General features: G+C 51.0%; 1 protein-coding gene across 2 annotated transcripts in view; it reads left to right on the forward strand.

The window, feature by feature from the left end:
• The window catches only part of PPP1R16B (protein phosphatase 1 regulatory subunit 16B), a 94876-nt gene extending 83210 nt beyond the window's left edge, over positions 1 to 11666 (forward strand). For both annotated transcript variants that reach the window (XM_035006309.1, XM_035006310.1), the window contains 3 exons: positions 558 to 687; positions 779 to 947; positions 6919 to 11666. In XM_035006309.1, the coding sequence (XP_034862200.1) occupies positions 558 to 687; positions 779 to 947; positions 6919 to 7428 (809 nt within the window). In that variant the 3' untranslated portion in view covers positions 7429 to 11666. The remainder of the gene's footprint in view (positions 1 to 557; positions 688 to 778; positions 948 to 6918) is intronic.
• Positions 11667 to 13341: the final 1675 nt, after the last annotated feature.

The raw sequence follows: 13341 nt of genomic DNA on the forward strand, positions 1-13341 counted from the left end.
GATGGATGGATGGATGGATGATGGATGATGGATGGGGGATGGATGGAGGGATGGATGGATGGATGGATGGATGGATGAATCCGTGGATGGGTGGGTAGGGGATGGATCTATGGGTGGATGGCTGGGTCAGTGAGTAGGTGGATAGATGAATGAGGGATTGGGTGGATTGAATGGGTAGGTATATATGATTCGAGATATCTACAAGTTTTGGCTTGGGCTACATAAAGTACCTGCTTGTTTCTCTTGATACTTCTTACATCACTGGAGAGTTGATGACTCCTGTTGGAAACTACTGAGGGTGGATGGATCTTTTGGTCATAGCGGAGAACCTTAGGAGCTGTGACTGTATGGGCCCTGCGTTTCCTGTTCTTATCCTCTAAGGATTGGGGTGTAGCCCAGGAAGTGAGGCCGGTGTTGTTTACTTCCCTCCCTGGATGCCCCCAAAAGATGCTGGGAGTTTTCAGTGTATTGGGGTGGCAGCTCCTGTGGTCTGGAGGGCACTTGGGGGCCACGGGCCCCTGCACTGCTCCCCACAACAGCCTCCTCTATCCCTTCAGACCTGTGTGAGGAGGAGGAGTTCAAAGTCCTGCTGTTGGAGCTCAAACACAAGCATGACGTCATCATGAAGTCACAGCTGAGACACAAGTCATCCTTGAGCCGGAGAACGTCCAGTGCGGGGAGCCGTGGGTGAGTCAGGGCAGGCCGGCCGCGGTCCCCCGGGGCGCTCCTGCCTGCGGGGCTTGGGCGCAGCCCACCAGCAGCTCCTCTCTCCCCTCAGGAAGGTGGTGCGTCGAGCCAGCCTGTCGGACAGGACCAACCTGTACAGGAAAGAGTACGAGGGAGAGGCCATCCTGTGGCAGCAGCGGAGTGTGGCCGAGGATCAACGGACCGCCACCTACAATGGGGACATCAGGGAGACCAGGACAGACCAAGAGAATAAGGACCCAGTGAGTGGCCTCGGACCCTGGCTCGCTGTCGGCTGGGGCGGAGGACAGGGCCCCAGCCCGGGCTTGGCCTCTTCATCTGAGGGCCTTCGGAGGGAGGGCAGCAGGGCAGTGTGCTTGCACCAGCTGGATCCCATTCGGTGCTGGTGGTTCCTGGGCTTACTGAGGCAGTCCTGGGGGTGTGAGAGTCAGAGCTGGGAGCTTTGGCACCCAGGAGGGTCTCATAACGGACAGGAAGTACCTGCTGCCTGCCTGCTTGTGCTCCCGCAAATCTGGCTCTGGGCCCCCCAGAAGAGAGGCTCAGTACCGCAACCACCCTGGGCGCTAAAGGCACTAGAGCCTTTTGGGGGGGAACATAACAAGATGTTGAGAATTGTGTTTACAGAGCACGTCTGGTTGGAAGAAATGTTTGGGAAAACCGAGTAGGGTCCTGGTCGGAGCTCTAAGAAGCCAAGAGGAGCCAGGGTCTGGGCATTGAACGGCTTTCTTTCTTTCTTTTTTTTTTTTTATTTATTTGAGACAGAGAAAACGAGAGAGAGAGAGAGCACATGAGAGGGGGGAGGGTCAGAGGAAGAAGCAGGTTCCTTGCTGAGCAGGGAGCCCGATGCGGGACTCGATCCTGGGACTCCAGGATCATGACCTGAGCCGAAGGCAGTTGCTTAACCAACTGAGCCACCCAGGCGCCCTTTGGAACGGCTTTCTTAAGGGGATGCCATGGTGGTTTTCTAGGACCGCTGGATCACAGTTCCACAAACTTGGGGGCTCAGAACCGTAGAAATGTATTCTCTCACGGTTCTGGAGGCCAGAAGTCTAAAATCAAAGTGTCAACAGGGTCGGTTTCTTCTGCGGGCTCTGAAGGGGAGTCCGTTGCATGCGTCTCTCTCAGCTTCCTGTGGCTCAGGCATTCCTTGGCTTTTGCTTGCAGGACTCCAGTCTCTGCCTCCGTCGTCACATGGCCTTCTTCCTTGTGTGGTTCTGTGTCTCTTTTCTCTTCTTAGACAGCAGTCATTGGATTAGCGCCTACCCTAATCCAGTATGACCTCATCTTAACTTATTACATCTGCAAAGACCTTGTCTCCAACTAAGGTCCTATTGAGACGTGTGGGGTGGCCAGGAATTTGGGGAGGACACTGTTGGACTCAGTACCTACATGCTCGGGTTTCACTCATGGCTGCTGGCTTGCTGAGTGGGGCCAGCTAGTTTGGGGCCAGAGCAGAACTGCTGGGGCCAAAAAGGGAAAGGCTGACCATCCCAGCAGCAGTCTGCCTTTTTGGTACCTCCACCAATGATGAGCAGCCGAAAACATTTCTGGAGAGTATTGCTTTGGCGGGATGCAAAATGATTAGCCCAGAGTGCCCGCGTGGGACCCTGCTCCCTGCTGGAACAGAGAGCTCACATGCAGGCTTGTCTCCAGCCGGTGAGGGTGCCCACCCAAGGGAATCCAATCACAGCCCTGGCTGGGGACAGAGAGGGTGCCTTGGAGGCTTTGGTCTGCCTAGTTCCTAGGGTTGGGAAGAAAAGAGCTGCAGACTGAAATTAAATCACATTTATTTATCTTTCCTTTGTGAGTTGAACTTATGTACAGTACACGAATCTTAAATGGTTTTTTTCAGTGAACTTTTATAAACGTGTACCCTCAGGTGAATGCATAGAGCATTTCCATCACCCCAGAAAGCTCCCAGGTTCTCTTTCAGTGGTCCCCCCACCCTAAAGGTCGCCACTGTTTACCTTTGAGCAATCAAGATGAGTTTTGCGTCCACATCTGCATATGAATGGACCCAGGCATTCTGTAGTCTTTTCTGTCTGACTTCCTCCGTCACCATGAGATTCATCTCTGTGCAGGCATATAGCAGTAGTTCAATCTTTTTCCTTGCTCTGGAGAGTTCTGTTGTTTAAATATACTACAGCATACGTGTCCATTCTCCTGTTGGTGGACATTTGGGTTGTTTCAAGTTTGGGGCTACTTTGAATAAAGCTGCTCAAAACGTTCTTATACATGGTTTGTGGTGGGCATAAGCCCTATTTGCTGTAGGACTGTATAGCCAGGAATGCAGAACGAGTCATGGGGAGGCTACTAGAGATACTGCCAAGCAATCTTCCAGAGCGACTGTACCTCTCTGCTCTCCCAGCAGCCCCATTGAGCTCTTCTTGCCCGTCCCTTTTCATCCGAGCCACCCTGGCGGGCTTGCTGCGGTAGCTCGCATTTTAAATTTGTATCTCCCGGATGGTGGACGATGGGGAACACGTTCTCATGTGCTTATTGGCCGTCTGCTTATCTTCGTTTGTGCAGTGTCTTCTTTTGCCCCTTTTTGTTGGGTTGCCCTCTTTTCCTTATTGATCTGTGGGAGAGACTGAGATTCTTCAAGAAATCCTCACGGAAGCAGCTCCTCCTCCACACCTGTCCCTGTGTTTGTTCAGATCTCACAGGCCCAGGACTCTGCCAGAAATGCTCACTGGTGTGGAGCCGCATAAATCATCAGCCCTGCAGGGGAGAGGGTGGGAGGATGTGGCCTGAGTTTGTCGGTAACTTCTCTGGCTTTCTCAACTCTGTGGTTTGTTTGGGGGTTAGGTGAAGGCAAACAAAGGGGGCTGCTTTGCAAAGAAAAAAGAAGGAGCTCTGGGCTTCGGGCCAGTCACCCAGATGTCCAGTCCCAAGGACACCTGTCAGGGTCCAGGGCCCCAGATCCCGGGCCCAGCCTGGGGAAAACCAAGGAGATGGCAGGACACAGCTATGAAGCCCCGAGTTCCTTCCTTTTTCTGACCTACCCCTTTCAAGGCTTTAGGTACTGGCAAGGCTGTGAGAGTCTCTAAGGTAGACAGACATTCTCAAAGTGGGTTCCCTGGACCAGCAGTAGCAGCATCACCTGGGAACGTGTTAGAGATGCGAATTCTTGGGCGCCTGGGTGGCTCAGTTGGTTAAGCAACTGCCTTCAGCTGAAGTCATGATCCTGGAGTCCCGGGATCGAGTCCCGCATCAGGCTCCCCGCTCAGTGGGGAGTCTGCTTCTCCCTCTGACCCTCTCCCCTCTCATGCTCTCTCTCAAATAAATAAATAAAATCTTTAAAAAAAAAAAAAAGAAAGAAATGCAAATTCTCTGGCCCCGCCTCGGACTGAATCATACATCCTGGGCTCCGGGTTTAACCAGCAATCTGTGTTTCAACTAGCCCTGCAGGGGCTTCTGATGTGCACAAAAACTTGAAAACCACTCACCTAAGGGAGCGTTTGCTCGGTCTGACCCGCAAATAGGGTTTCAGCCAAGACTCCATCTGATCAGCCACCAGGGCTGGCTTTGGCACATATTTTGGCAGAGCTGACTCCCTGGCATGAGGCTCAGGAGTGATGCAACAGCCCCGTTTCTTCAACCGGTGGCTCACAAACTTAACTGTACCAGCCACATCACCTGGGGAGGTGTTTTTGGTTTTGTTGTTTTAAAATTCTGGTGTCTAGGGGCGCCTGGGTGGCTCAGTCGGTTAAGCGACTGCCTTCGGCTCAGGTCATGATCCTGGAGTCCCGGGATCGAGTCCCGCATCGGGCTCCCCGCTCAGTGGGGAGTCTGCTTCTCCCTCTGACCCTCTCCCCTCTCATGCTCTCTCTCAAATAAATAAATAAAATCTTTAAAAAAATAAAAATAAAAAAATAAAATAAAATTCTGGTGTCTAGGTTGCAACTCAGACTAATTAGATCTGAATCTTTGGGCCTGGGGCTCAGGCTTTGTATTGATGTATTAAAAAAAAAAATTAATAGATTTGATTTTTTGGAGCAGTTGTAGTTTATAGAAAACATATGGAGGAAGTACATACAGTTTCCACACACCCCCTTCATCATGTGGGGGTTTCCACTGGTATTAACATCGTACATTAGTGTAGTAGGTGTATTATCATTGATGAACCAATATTGATACATGATTATTAACTAAAATCCATAGTTTACCTTAGGGTTTACCCTCGGTGTTTGACGTTCTATGGATGTTGACAAATGTGTGATGTCATATTTCCATCATTAAAGTGTCATACAGAACACTTTCACTGCCCTAAAAATCCCTGGTGCTCCACCTACCTGTCCATCCCTCCCCAGCCCCCTGGCAACCACTGAACTTTTTACTGTCTCCATGGTTTTGCCTTTTCCAGAATGTCATAGAGTGGGAATCACACGGTGTAGCCCTTTCAGATGGGCATTGTATGTGTGTTTTTAACTCCCCCAGGTGATTCCAATATGCATCCGAAGCTGAGAACTAGTGTCTTAGATCCGTGCTCGTCAAAGCATCATCAGGAGTTTGTTAGAAATGCTAAAATTCAACCCAACCCAGACCTGGTGATTCAGCATGTGCATTTTCACAAGAGCCCCAGGTGACTCATATGCATAGAGTTAGAGAAGCGTTGATTTAGACAATGAAGAATGGTCTTTTCCAGGACCATTCTGGAAGTAAAATAGATACAAAAATTCAAGCTGAAAAAAAAAATGCCCCAAATGTGGCATCAGTCTGCCTGCATAGCTCAGAGGTGCCATTAAAAACAAAAAAAATAGACCATACATACATGGAAGCTTACTCTGGGAAGTGCCCCTCACCTTACCGTATTTTAACCTAATTATATATTTTTTGGAGATCTTTCCAAGAAATGGAGATTCTTGGAATCACGAATCAGCACAGGAAGATTGCTTTCGTTCTTTTTACCAGATGTGGAACATTCTAGAACAAGTACTTGTCATAATTTCCCACCTGCCTAATGGTGACTTTCAGGCTTTTCTCCCCTAAAGGAACATATATCTGTGAAATGAAGTCCTAGAAATGGGCTTGCTGGTGCAATGTATGCATTCTTCCTTAAAAACGAATTTTTGGGGGGTGGGAGATGATGTGATATTGTCCTCCAAAGAGACAGTGGCACTTTACGTACCTGCCTGTTTCCCCACACTCTTGCGACACCAAGTCATAACACATTTTTTAAATATTTATCAGTGTGATAGGTAAAGATATTTTGTTGCTTTAATTTTTATGTCATTAATTATGAGTGAGATTGAATATTTTCTCCTGTGTTTGTAGGCTATAAACATAATAGCATATGTTTAATAATAATAATATTGATATTATTATTTTTTTATTATCATCATCATCATTGCTGTGAGCTGCACATGAGTCTCCTTTGTTGGTTTTTTTCTGTTGGATAGTTGGGCTTTTTAAAATGGGCTTTTAAGAATTGTTTATTTGGGAAATTAGTCCTTTTTTGTCATATATGTTGCAGTTTTTTCAATGTCTTTTGACTTCATTTATGGTGGGTTTTACTACGGTTTATATTTTTGTGAGCACGAAATGTAGCTACCTTTTAGTTTCTAGTTTTTAGGCAGCGGCTCCTTTTAAAGCTCTTGTTATCCAGGGATTTCTGTGTTAGAATCTCTGCCGTTCCGAGTAGGTATTTGCTGGGAATACATAGGAAAGATTATAGGTGACCAAAAACTCAGCTAAAACCAGCTGACACGAAACAGGAATTTTTCAGCTCGTGTAACTGCAGAGTCTGGGACCAGCTGGATCTCGGGGCTCCAAGTGCACCCCTTCAGCCTCCCTTCACATCAGCTTTGCTGTCAGGCAGGCCCTTTGACGTGCAGTCTGCCCAGCCCCCCAGCTTCCATCGTCCTCACCACCCTTCAAGTTCTGCAAACACAGAACTTCTCTTTCTCACTTGTTCTGGCGCAAGTCCCAGGGTTGAGTCTCATGGCATCAATTTCAGTCAAGAATCAATTCCTGCAGGGAGTATGTTGATGGGCCGGGCCTGGGGGTCATGGTCCAGCCCCTGCGGCAAGGATGGGGATCAGTCAGCTCTCCCAAAACACATAGATTGGCGAGCCCCCCAAAGCGGAATGCAGGTCCCATTAGCCCAGTTGGGCAAACAGGTCCAGACAAGAATGCCCTCCGCAGAGATGCAAGTGGGGAGTGCATTCCGATCCTCTAACCGGCTGGCAATGTTGTCCTTCTCCCCCTCAGAACCCCCGGCTGGAGAAGCCCGTGCTGCTCTCTGAGTTCTCTACCAAGATCCCGCGAAGTGAAATGGATGGGCCTGTTGAGAACGGCCTCCGGGCTCCGGTCAGCACCTACCAGTACGCGCTGTCCAACGGGGACATCTGGAAAGTGCACGAGGTGCCCGACTACAACATGGCCTACGGCAGCCCCGGCGTGGCCGACGCCACCCCTCCTTGGAGTGGCTACAAGGAACAGAGCCCCCAGACGCTTCTGGAGCTGAAGCGGCAGCGGGCTGCAACCAAGCTGCTCAGCCACCCCTTCCTGAGCACCCACCTGGGCGGCAGCATGGCCAGGACGGGCGAGGGCGGCAGCGAAGGCAAGGCCCCCTTGATCGGAGGCAGAACTTCACCGTACAGCAGCAATGACACCTCGGTCTATTACACAGTCACCAGCGGAGATCCCCCGCTCTTGAAGTTCAAGGCGCCCATGGAGGAGATGGAGGAGAAGGTCCATGGCTGCTGCCGCATTTCCTAGTCTCTGTGTCACGGAGGAGAGAGATGCTCCAGGGAAGGGTCTCTGAAATCCAGGCCCACCCAGCAGCCCTGGCTGGGGAGACATGAGAGGGCAGCTTGCGGGGAGGTGGGCTCTGCTTTCCAGGGGAACGCTGACCCCACCTCTTACCCAGCAGCCCAGAGCATCGCCACTTCCCACGGTTCTGCTTCCTGCTGCATTGTCTGCCATCAGAAACAAGGCCCATCGTGGCTTCCTGACTCATCCCGCTGCCAGATTTTGGGAGGGGGGGCTGGGATTCCAGTTCGGTTGTCGGTAAAGGCTTCTCTGGACCAGTACCTGCATATCACATAGGGGCGCGCGCGTGCACACACACACACACACACACACACTCAACCGTGTGTGGGAATGACACAGCTGGGCTCATGGGAAGCAGGTGGGATCGATGATTTGTGGGCTCTTCCCAAAAGGATTGAGGCTAAGACTCCGTTTTGTCACCACTGCGAAAGTGGCTTTAGCAGGGAAGGGGGCCTGCTAAGCTGAGACCCACAGCCCTACCCGGAGTCATACCGGGGCTCGCGTCACCACCCACATCTGGAAGGAGCAGGAGGTCCGCTCTTTGATCAGAGGGAGCTACGGAGCCACATAGGGCCATGAGATGGGCAGTGGCCTGCTCCCCAGAGCCTTGCCCATGCCGGGAGCCAGCTGTGTGACCTCCCGGAGGCTGAGGTGGAGAGCTAGGCTCTTCCATTCCTGGAATAATCCACATCACATTTTACTTCTGGATGGAAGTAGCAAAAATTGGAGGGAAGGGGGAACAAAGTTAGTGTGTCCAAAAGTGCACTTGATAAAAGAATTCTCTTAGGCGGCAGAACGCCAGGTGGGAGATAACTGAATTTGCTTTCTTGCTTTCTTTCCTGGATAGCATCATGATCACTAGGTTTTACTGACTGGTGTTGGAAACATGGAGCTAAGGGAGGAGCTTTCTTTGGAAGGGCTTTCCAGGGCGAGGAGTGAGTTGGTGTTGATTTCTGTAAGCATCTTTAGTAGCCGTGACAGAGCCCAGTGCCCTGGGGGATCTTTGTGAATATTCAGGTAGCTTCAGTCCAGCCTGTGTCAGCCAGACTTCCTCAGCCTGAGCCGTCAGAGTGAATAGTGAGGGACTGCTGGGAGTCCCCCACCCTCCCAGAGTAAATGCTTAGGGCCCCAGGCCCAGCTTTGCCTTTTCTGGAATGCTTGGTGAGACAAGTCTGCCAGGTGGCCCTTGTGAGGTCCTGCCTGGCCCAGGGGCTCCCAGCCTGCCCTCGTGGGAGTGGTGACACCCCACGGCTGCAAATCCAATGTGCCCATGGCCAACACCCTGCGTTGCGTTCAGGAGAGCGGTGGTGGGGCTGGAGTTGGGCCTCCCCACAGCCCAACAGTCTCATAGCCCCGATCTCCCTGACGCTGGGGAGGGGAGACTGAGAAGAGCTGGCTGCCCACCACCTCTCTACTGCATCTTCTCAAGAGCCCCCTTAAAATTGCTGCCCATGAGTTGGGTACTGTCCACAGGCTCAGCCAAAACCTATTAGTGTACTTAATAAGCAGCAGGTTTGTTCCCTGCTCTGAGCGCCTTTTATTTGTCCTAAAACTACCTCCTTAGAACTCTTGAAGGAGTCCCCTTAGTCCAGATTCTGGGATTTGGGGGACAACTCTGGGTTCCTCCTAATCTTCTTCTTTCTGAGCCTATGAGAAATTCTCCCCGAGGGGCACCTGGGCCGGGGGGGGGGGGGGCTGGGACTAGAGGAGCCCCCCTGTGCCACAGTTCTAGTAATAGGGTCTGCTGTTTATCAGTCCCAGTCCCCGCTGTGGCCTCCATGGCCCCACAGCCCAGAGAGGGAGCTGGATCCCAGGGGCCTGGCTGATGTTTTACCAGGAGCAGGGCAGCTGGACCAGAGAACAGAGGGCTCAGTGGAGTCACTGTGCTCCTGGTGGCGCCTGGGTGCAGGGAGGGTCCTAGCACCAGGCCAGCCCCACCCCAACTCCAGGACAGATCCAGGCTAGGGTGGAGGGGCAGCTCAGGAGGCTACAGATGGGTAGGCATGATGCCTCCCGAGTCCCTGGCATCTGGGGCAGGTTCTCCATCATGTCAGCCTAGGGCTGGAGCAGGGCAGAGGATGATCCAGAACACACATACCTTTGGCTTTAAAACTGTTCAGATTAGACTGACCCTGAATTCCTCTTGAGCCAACGTAGCTGCAAGCAGAAGAAGCCATACACTCCTAGGAGGGGGTTGTGCAGGGTTTCCCGATCTGTTTGTTCAGGAGCTGGAGACTGAAGGCACTTCTTGCCCACGCTGAGCCCTCCTGGCCAGTCCCTCCTTTGCCCTCACTTGTTGCCTCCTTGGCCATTCATCTCCCACCCAGAAGGCCGGGAATCCCAGTTGATTGCCCGGCAGGAGCCAACTGCAGACTCGTGGGCATTTTAGCTCTCGTTTTCAGTCGGGGTAAGCCATTCCCTATTAGGGCTTCAGGGACCTGGGGAACTTTCCCTAAGGGTCTCCTTGGTGTTGAGGGACAAGGTGGGTCAGGGTGACTCATTGATTTGTTCACGTACTTTATTGAGTAGCTGAGACCTACCAGGCACTACGTTAGGTTCTTGGGGTAAAGGAGGAACAAGACAGGGTGAGGAGACTGCCTTGTACAGTTTTCATCCCTTGAGGACCACGGGTATCAGCAGCCCCATTCAATTCACTTGAGACGGAGTGACCACATCCTGGTCGAGCTTCAACCCGGTTTCTAGCTCCTAGAATCCCTAGAGAAACTGCTGCCATGGCCGTCCCTGAATAACATTTGCTATAAATGCAGATGTTGGATCTTGGTTCTAGGGAGACAGCATTCCAAGTCTGTCTGGAACTTTCAGGGATAGCTGCCTTCAGGCCAGCATCTTTGGGGCATTGAATAATAGCAGTTTGAGGTCAGTAGGCAGAAGAACCAAGAGTCTGGAATTTGCTGCCAAATGCATCTCAGGTTCTGAGACTCCTTGTCTCTTGCTCATTTTTGCTCATTTGTTATGGGGTCCTCCTGCCCCACCAATGGATAATGGGAGGCGAGGAACTTCTTTAACACTGAAGCCTCTCCTCAAGCATCTGCCTCTCCTCCTGGTGGGTGGGGATCAAGGAGTTGGAAGAAAGCTAGCAAGGTCTAGCTCAGCTCCCTCTGAGACCAGGCTACTTCCAAAGCATGTGCCACGGAGCTCACGGTGAGCTCTGGCCTTTGCTCCCACCCTGTGCCCCCAAACCACCGAAAGTTGGTGGCCATCAACAGATAGTGAGTTCCTGGCGAGAGCACAGGGAAGTTGAATAAACCCTAGCCCCAGCTCTACTGAAGAGTTCAGGATATAATTCTCCATCAAATACGCAGCAGCGATTAAACTGCTCTGCACTGTTTGATCAATTTCAGTGGGCGTAGGAAAGCTCACGGGGGGTGTCCCCTGTCCTACCCCACCACAGGTTGCTGGCTTCATCATAACATGAGACCATTTTGGTGATTGGTGTCAGATACCTTTTGATCTTGAGCTCTCTCTCCCACTTGCTTTCCCAGAGCAGGATACTGGGGCACTTTCCAGAAGGGCAGTTTTTTTTACGAGATACCCAGAAGGACTGTGTTTAACTCTTGCTATTGTGGCCTGGGGACAGCCTCCCCCACCCCAGTGCACGTAAGAGCAAAGGGGTCATGTGGTCAGTGGTTGACTCTGCAGAAGTGACTCCCTTTGCCAGAAGCTGTAGACCTGTCCTTGACAGGAGACTCTTGTTGGCCAGTTCACCAGAGGGCCTGCTTCCCATGGGCATTGCAAATGCGACAGTGCGGGGCCTGACTCTGCGCGCTGAGGAAAAGTCTGCAGACCCCCAGCCCTCCGCAATAATCCCCCAGACCAGAAGCCACTGACGTACAGAGAACATTTAAGAAAAACGTATTTTATGTGAAAAAAAAGTTAAAACTCTGTATACTGTATCAGCAGCTTTGTGTAAAAATAGCAATCAAGAGAGTCTAATATATTTAAAACTTTTTTAAAAAAGAATCCTTGCCGATCTTTGATATTGTATTGAAGTAACTTCCAGGTAGCTCCTTGCCATGTGGCAGTGGTGGGCCTCGATCCAAGACCGTGGCTCGACCACACCCAGAAGGGGCATGCTCCTGGAGTTGCTTCCAGCAGCCAAGGCCTGTGACAGAATTCCCTGTTGAGAGTTTTTAATTAAGATTATTAAATTCCTTTTAATAACACCTGCTAGCATGGCTGTGGTTATTGCTGTGAGCTCACTTGAATTATGGCGATTTGAATTCACAAAGAGGTGATCCCTGGGACAGAGGGCAGGGAGGGCTCCTGGTCCCTCTCCCCACCACAGAGGGATCTCCCATGAGGCCCCTAAAACAGAGGGAGCTCTGAGGGCTCAGACATGCAGCAGATGTCTTTCTAGACTGGGGGGTGGTGAAACCCGAGGAATTCAAGAAAAGAAGGGTGGTTGGGAATGACCTTCGCTTTGTCAAATGTTCCCTTTGGAATAACATGGAGCCCCATAATAATGCACGCATGTAGGCTCGTGCGTGCGCACACACACACGAGGATATTGAATACCAGAGCAGGAACACATGGATGGAAGGCAACCCCATTTAGGCTTGAAAAACTTCACAGGCAGGCTGGGGATGCGGAGAGGGTGGGAAGAATAGATGTATCTTTGCAGCAATGGTCATTCATCAATTTTAAATGTTTACTGGTTTCCAAGTAATCATGGTAACCTCTCACATTTATGAAGAGGCACGTTACAGTTGTACATGTGCTTTCTCATTTACACAAAGAAAACATGGCCTAAAAATGGACTCTTGGATTTAGCGCTGTGATGGGGCTCCTGATGATCTTGACGGGAGGTTTTGGCTGAGTAGTGGAAGCATAGCCTGTTTGGACCAGTTCGAGAAAGAATGGGAGGAATACTGGGGACAACTGGTTTCAGGTTTAATGCTATAAGAGGAAGCTCTAGAGGAATGTAAGGTCAAGAGAGGGTGGATCCAAGATGAAAAATATTCCAGCATGTTTGTATGCTGATAGGAATGAACCAGTAAAGAAGGGAAACCGGCGATCTGGGCAAGAATTGCTGTAGGGATGTAGGTTAGTAGTAGCGGGGCTGGCAGCGAATGCCCAAATGGAAGGATTGGTGTTAGGCGCAGGGATAGTTCATTGGTAGTAACAGAAGGCCCAGTATGTGGGCAGAGGTGTAGACGGGTAGGTAGATGTGGCGGGAGCGTGTGGGAAGTTCTCTCTGACCGCTTCTATTTTCTCAGTGAAATAGGAAGCAAACTCTACGAGTAAGAAAGAGAGGAAAAGGTAGAATGAATGAGGGAAATGTAAGCTAGCAGGCAACCTTAAGGACCCACTTGAGATCGTGAATTTAAGGCACAGGTTGCGTTTTCCTTTCCCCAGCACTCTATGGTTGCCCAGATGCAGGTGGAAAGTGGGTGAAGAGTGGGGTTTTGCCAGGCCAAAAACCTGATGGAGTGAGAAAAGGGAAAGCTACCTGAAAGTGTAATTAAAGGAGTAGCGCTTATGAAGGGCCGGTATTCTTTTTTTTTTTTTTTTAAGATCTTATTTATTTATTTGAGAGAGAGAATGAGAGAGAGAGAGCACATGAGAGGGGGGAGGGTCAGAGGGAGAAGCCGACTCCCCGCTGAGCAGGGAGCCCGATGCGGGACTCGATCCTAGGTCTCCAGGATCATGACCTGAGCCGAAGGCAGTCACTTAACCAACTCAGCCACCCAGGCGGAAGGGCCGGTATTCTTGAAGGAATTTACGAAATATTTAAATGCACGGGATGAAGACAACAGGGCTGGTCACACTCCCGAGCTCTGACAGCCAGCAGGGGGCGCGCTACGATGGCGGGGGCCGGGCTCTCGGGCTTCAGTTCGG

This window comes from Mirounga leonina, unplaced genomic scaffold, assembly GCF_011800145.1.
Source record: "Mirounga leonina isolate KUSES-001 unplaced genomic scaffold, KU_Mleo_1.0 Mir_150, whole genome shotgun sequence".
NCBI classification, from domain to species: Eukaryota; Metazoa; Chordata; class Mammalia; order Carnivora; family Phocidae; genus Mirounga; species Mirounga leonina.